This window comes from Pistacia vera, unplaced genomic scaffold (assembly GCF_008641045.1).
Source record: "Pistacia vera cultivar Batoury unplaced genomic scaffold, PisVer_v2 Contig344, whole genome shotgun sequence".
NCBI classification, from domain to species: domain Eukaryota; kingdom Viridiplantae; phylum Streptophyta; class Magnoliopsida; order Sapindales; family Anacardiaceae; genus Pistacia; species Pistacia vera.
Genome location: NW_022196162.1, coordinates 352,401 through 359,731, shown reverse-complemented (window position 1 = coordinate 359,731; position 7,331 = coordinate 352,401). Strand labels below are relative to the sequence as shown.

The 7,331-nt window shown below is 29.3% G+C and overlaps 1 protein-coding gene across 1 annotated transcript; it reads right to left on the bottom strand.

The window, feature by feature from the left end:
- Positions 1-2,116: 2,116 nt before the first annotated feature.
- LOC116138774 (transcription repressor OFP4-like) lies at positions 2,117-2,797 on the bottom strand. Its single transcript, XM_031424446.1, has one exon. The coding sequence runs from the start codon at positions 2,743-2,745 to the stop codon at positions 2,179-2,181; it is 567 nt and encodes a 188-aa protein (XP_031280306.1). The 5' UTR covers positions 2,746-2,797; the 3' UTR covers positions 2,117-2,178.
- Between the last annotated feature and the right edge of the window lie 4,534 nt (positions 2,798-7,331).

Genomic DNA, 7,331 nt, shown 5'->3' with positions numbered 1-7,331 from the left:
TCACCCAAAACATAAACAAATCGGATAGGATAAAAAGAGTTACGGGTCCTATATTTTTATAAACAATTAATATGTTGAATAAACAATAATATTTTCTTTTTGTTTTTGATATTTTATTCTCTCTCAAAACAAATTTTTTATTTTAAATCAAAAATTTTAACACAAAATTATAAACGAAATCAACCGTAGATATTTTCTAGACAAGCTTTTCGAGATAAACAAAATAAATAATAATTTAAAAGGTTCTTATCGACTGTGGATGTCGTAAATTTTATTATTATTATTATTTTTTATTTTTTTTTTGTGTGTGTTTTTTGACAAACATATTGAATAAGTTTTTAAATATGTTTTCTGACAAATATGTCCAAACATATCCAAGGCATTTCCATTTTTCACTTTGTTCAATCATTTTCAAAATATCCAGAGAAACACAAAATTCATAAAACAACACAAAATTGCAATCCACCGTTTGCAGCATCCATTGATTAGCTAGTGCCTCTGCTCATTTCAACTCTATATGCCCTTTAGAGGTGTTTAAAATTTATTTCTAAACGCCCAAACCAAATGGATCTAATTTTTTTTTTTTTTTTCTGGGGTTCAGTCAGTTAATTGAAAATAACTGGTACTATTTGATTTCAACCTAACTTAACCAATTACTTAAAGTCAAAGAGAGAACAAATATTTGTTATTTAACCAATTCGTAGGTTAGTAAACGCAAATTTATTGGATCTGATTAGATTTCAATTTATTTAAAATATATTGAATTTGAATTCCATATTGTCGTACAAATATATTAATTGGATTGAAAGTGGACTTGAAATTAGAATGAATTCGATTGAAAATTTTACAATTAATGCAATAATCTAACTGAAAGGATTTGAAAAAATATATAGGTGTCTAACCTACAAATCCCGGCTGTATGAGCAAAATCAAAATTTTCTGACAGTGAGACAATTCAAATTGCATTTAATAAAATGGTTTGATCTTCTGCTGTTTTCTTTGTATTTTTCCAGTAAATAATAATGCGAAATCATTAATTGAGATTGAAAAAACCAGTCAAGAAATTTGTGGAAAGTAGCATTCGTTCATGGTAGTTACTTCAGCTGTGTTTTGGATTAGTGAAGTTAAATTCAATCAGGACCCATGATAATAAATATATTTTCAGTAGTCAATACCCTTTCTTAACTCAATTTTTAAAACTTTTTAGAATTAGATTTTTAGATAATTTAAAAATTAATGCTAAACGAAAATTTTAATACATGTGTTTTGGTTAAAAGGATTTGTATTAACCAAAGTGATATAGGGTTAGGAAACCAGGTAAACAAGAAGTGATGAAGAATAAAAAGGATAATCTTAGAAAGGGTTGATTCTCACGATGTGAAGGTAGAAATTAATTAAGACCCATATTAGCTAATTTGGCTCCAATGGTGATCATATGAGGAGAATCCATACATGCGTGCACCATTAGAAAAGAGCTTATAAATACATGTGGGATGGGCCAAAGCATGTGTGTCCCCTATTATCGAGTACTCTCTTTAAATATGTCAACATCATACTTAATTAATTCAACAACCTATTACCGATCTTCATTTCCCCTAAAACAACCCTTTGAGAAAAGCAATTTCACCAACACAAAATGATGTAATATCTCAGTGATTGCAATCTTATGGTATACTCACGCTATTGAAATTAAATTAAAAATTAATCAAGCTTGCTAGAAATTAAAATGCTTCTACTCCTAGAGAAGCAACAATATCATCTATTCCTCTTGTATTATATTAATTCTTGATTGTTACTTAGTGAAGTCATTAACTCTTATAATCTTTCAATTTTCATATTCATTGAAGAACAACCAAAGACCTATCAAATTAACAACAGAATGGAAAGTTACGTAACTGCGAAGTCTAAATTAATGGCAAATAGTTATTAAACATGTATACATAAAACCAGCAACGTATTAATAAATGCACCCAACTACTGAAATTAAATCTGCACAGTGTTGTAAATGACAATCTTATATATTAAATATAAAAATAATATATATCACTTTCAGAACAGTAACATGCGAAATTAAATAAAAACCCCTTGCCTCTCCACCATTATTATACACCACAGAGAGCCCATTTCCCCCTCTCATCCATCACCCACGTGTGAACTCAACTCTCACATGTGCCACCATCAAACTAAGCTTTTTGAATGATCCACGTTCTTGGAGATGTCTTCATTCCAGATCTCTGTGAAAGCTCGAACAATAACATCACGGTGGATTGGAGAATTCAGCCGCAAGAAGCAATTCAGAAGCTCTTGAAGATCATCTTTGTTGTAGATTTCTTTCTCAATTATCATCTGCAACATCGAATGCCGAAAATCTTGATACGGGTCGTTTGATTCCTTCACAACTGCAATGCTGTCAACGATTTTAGGGCCTGGGCTGGGGAGCTTCGAGGGTTTTGTTGGGTCGGTTTCGGATTCAGAGTTTTGTGTGGAAGTGGAAGTGCCAACGTTGAAGGAGAATGTAGGGGAAGAGAAGTCTTCATTGTCCACTAAGGTTGACGATGATTTGCCATTGGTTTTCCCACAAGAACTCGAAGAATAACAAGGGTTTGAAATATTATGGGATATTAAGGTCTTTTTGAGTCGTGGCTTTGGTTCATACACATCTGAGGGTTTCATCTTGCCACATCCACAGCCTGCATTGGCTGAGAACATCGTTTTGAGCATATTTTTCTTGTTGCTTGTAGACATTGGAGGAAGAAAACTAAAAGAGGGAGAAGAAAAGAGAGATTTATTTGTTGGAAAGGTGTAATTGAAAGAGTTTTATTTTTGTTATTATGATTTATTATTTTTTTCAAATTTCTCTGAAACAAGGGATAGATTTTTTGCTATTTAATTTGGTATGAGTCGTTTTCAATAATCATAAAAAAGCTGAGAGATTTGAATGAGATGGCGTTTCTGGGTAAGAGTCATTTTCTCTCATGTTGTTGAAGGGGAAATTTTTTTTTGTTTGTGGCGGATTTTAAGGTCTGAGTATTTGGGAAGTACCTTATCTATTTAATTTAAAATGATATATATATAATTCAAACCATTTATCTGTTCATTATAATGGATTACAAAGTTAATGAGTTTACTGATTGACTTTAAAATTTTAAATTATTGATTGAAACCCTTATCCAAAAAAAAAAAAAAAAAAAAAAATTTGAATTTTGTGTATTTTTTTTTTAATAACATACTTTTGATTTAAGTAGAAAATCCATTAACTTAACCTTTTAAAAATAATTTCTGAATAATTTATTGCAGCAATGTGGTTAATAAGTAAAGCATTGTCTTCATCTTTATTCGTTTTCTTAACAGGGATTTTGTTGAAAGCCAGATTCAATTTAAATTATATTTACTTTTTGTCTTGAATATTAATATCTAATTCTCCTGAATATATTTATTTAATAACACTATGTTAATTAAGAGAATTTAAGAAAGGAAAATCAAATAGCTAGACTTTATAATTTATTTTCTTTTTTAATAAAAAATAAATGTTAATTAAAGAAAGATAAATATCATAATAATCACCATATGACTTCCATTAATCTTATTTTCCTTATAATTGGATAAACTCAACGCAGTTTCTTCGAGAAATGACATTGTCAATCAGAACGTCATCTTAAATTAATTTAAACATCAAACAATTGATTATTAGCATACACGGCAAATCAATCTTCCTGGAATAGAATAAATTTAATTAAAATGGCATAAAAAAAATTAATAGAATAACATTATGATTTTTCATTTCTCAATTATTTGCTGCCACCGCAAATTTATTCTCCATATATTATCAGAGGCAAAATGATTTTCAATGGTACTCATAAAATATTAAGGATGAGGTTGAAATAAATTTTGTAATCAATGATCTTTTAATTCTCAAAATTTGAAAGGCAATCTGTGTTGACTTTAATCCAAGTTGGATAGGTTTTATTTAGTTGAGTACATATCATGAGTAAACGACTTTTTCCCACCCAAGGTTTGCCTTAATAACACTTTCCCATCTAAAAGGTTTCAAAATACCACTTTTTCACCCATAGTTAATATTCTGTTTTTATCCAAAACCGATTCTAATGGCAAAAATTATCTCCATCACCACCATTGAACCTCTCGTTTCCTCTCTATAAAACCTCTCTCACTCCAACACTTGATTTCTTATCGATTACCGGTCACTGTAAAGCTAAGGTTTCATGTTCTTAATTAGTTGATTTCTAGCTGATTTCGACAGAGAATATTTAATCAGTCACCACCATTTAATCGACCGGCTTCTACTCTATAAAACTCCTCTTACCGTAATACCTGGTAACTCGCCGAAGGTCAGCTGAGAAAGTGAAATGTATTTTGGGTATTAACGAAATATAAACTTTTGGTGAAAAGGTCTATTTTGAAACTTTTTTGGGTGGGAAAGGTTATTAAGGCACAGCTTGGGTGGGAAAAATTGTTTATTCTAGATCTCATTCATTCTGAGTATTTAATATGTGTCACACATGCATATTAATTTAGGAGGAGTTGTTAAACAACTTTATTTACATATTTAATACCATCCACATTATCGCATTTTGTACTTCCATTCACTTCTAACACAATTCTTGGATTCACTGGATTTTTTCCTTTTCTTTTCTTTATTATGATTTTCCTTTTACATATATTTCATTTTCAATCAGGATTCTTCCTCTTTTTTTTTTATATTTTAAATTCATTTTTCATTATAATGGTCAATAATTTTTTTTTTTTTTTTTTTATAATAATGCACATTTCAGAAGTTTTTAAGTGAGATGGAGATGGAATTTGAACTACACAATAGTGAATTATTCTACCAAAATATATATAAAAAAATATAAGAAATTTATGAAGCATGCATGTATTTATATGATAATAAGTAAGAAAAATAATGGGGAAATTATTAGTAAGGAATAAACATTAATTATTAGTGAACAATCTGTGACTAGCAGCAACACTGTAAGAAGCAGCCATATCCGAAGAAAGGCCTGAGTTAAAAACTCGTCTTCTTAATACAAATATATACCAAAAGGAAAAAAAAAAATCATCTGGGACTAGCTAGTTTGAATAATTAATCAAATCGACTGGCATTAATTGCTCCCATTGCCCTATCAAACGCACGAGTAATCTTCAATACAAAACGCCGGTTGAAGAAATTAATACAAGCTTTCATGGGAGCGTTCAACTCATCCCATGCACGGCGCCATGAGGAAGAAGTAGCAGTTAATAATTTAGGCATTGGCTGCAAATAAGCCCATGCTGCCTTCTTAACAAGAAGATTAGAAACAGAAATATCATCAACACATTGAACACCAAAACTACCTTCTGAATAACAACTTTTAGGGCTTCCACTTCGAGTAGTTGATGGGATTAAATCTTTCAGTGAAGTATACGCGACTGCTTCAGAATTGATCGGTTCATAACATGCATCCTCAAGTGAAGTTGTCGGGAAGCTTCTGCTTCTACATTTGGTAATGAATGAAAATTTCTTGAAGTGAAGATCCTTGCAGGGTGAAGAAGAGAGGTGGGAAGCCATTGCATGCAGTGAAGGAAGGTTGGTTTTGTGATTGAGTTTTTGTTTAATTTTGAATTAGTATATTTAAAAAGATTTTTATGGATAAACCTAACGGTTTAATCAAATTTAGTTGATATCTAAATATTGTAGTTAAAATAAAGGGACACTGTAACAAATAAATATATATCATCAATTTGAGAAATTGTTGTTTTTTTTTTATGTAAATTTTAGTGATTTTTTAATCTCTTTAAAGATAAGGTTTTGAATTTGATTCATGCAAAACAAAATCTCTACCAAAAAATTACTAAAATTAGCAAAAGACTAACAAAATAGGATGAAAAATTATTTAAAATTTTAATCAAAACATATCATTAGTGATTATAATTACATAACAATTAATTGGAGAAATGAAAATACAAAATAGCAAATATCAGGTGGAACTCTTCCACAAATTTTCATATTTTATATTTTAGGAAAATTAAATTAATATTTAATAGCAATAGATAGAGAATGAATTTTGCTACATATGCTATTCTTACTATTTAAATACACTTGTTTTATATTAAATAAGAACTAACTCAATCTATTTTCCACATCCCTTACAAATAAATAAATAAAAACAGACCTCTTTCGCGACAAGTGAGATTTGAGGAATGATAGAATAATGACATCTGAATTAGTTTTGCAATAAAAATAGCTCTAAATAAAACCCAAATTTACATCTTTTTTATTTGTTTAATTTGCTTTTATTGAAAATCAACTATGGTTTAATATATAAGAAGCTTTTTTTTCAATTTTTATTTTTATAAAACTATGCATTTTAATAGACTCGTTCTATGCCTTTAGACAACTTATAATTTATTTTTTATTAATAGACTCATTAGCAAACATGTTAGTAAAAGAAATAGTTTATTTCTTGAAAATACAAGGATATTTAAACTAATTATTTTCAACACATAATTTATTATTCTTAAATTATTGATATTCAAATTTATTCATTTTTTTTCATTTAGACAAAAGAAAAGTGAGCCTTTTGAACTCTGAAAGGCGGTCATGGGTAAAGGTCTTCTTGAGCTCTACTTGGCCCGCTTCTTTACCATAAATTTTAGGGGAAGAGACCATTGCACAATTACCAGAATAACCTTACCCACAATGATGACCATTTTGTTTGGCTGTATATCAAGTTATAAACCGCCCATATTCTATGCCAACTTGGAGATTTCTAGCTAGGAAATGCCAAATACCACACTATTTATGTATCATAAATTTTATTTTATTAATATAACTAAATATTAATTTATTCATGATATATAAATAATATGATTAATTTGATAAATAATAAATATTTTGAATATTTCGATTCACATTCAAATACAAGAGTTGGGTGGATGATTGATTGCAAAAATAAACGTAATTAACTATTTTTAAGTGGTTGAGCAGTTCGATAGAGATTTTTGAGTTTATTAATCAAGATGTATTGAGTTCAAGTTTTTCCTCAATTGTTAATAGAGGTAACAATTAGAGTTTTTATCCGATCAATAGTTTTAGAGTCTCGAAGAATTAGTTTAAATATGCATAAATTAATTCGAACACTCCTAAACATTAATTAAAAAAAACCGTGGCGTCATATCTTCTCATGTTGTGACTTGTGAGAAGTTTATTATTAATATTAGTAATAAGTTGCGAATTGAAATGGGAGGGCAAAAGTGACTTTTCATTTGGTTTTCAGAAGGTTTTAAGACCGTTGAGCGAGAATTGAGATAAAACTGGGCTTTTGTGTCTT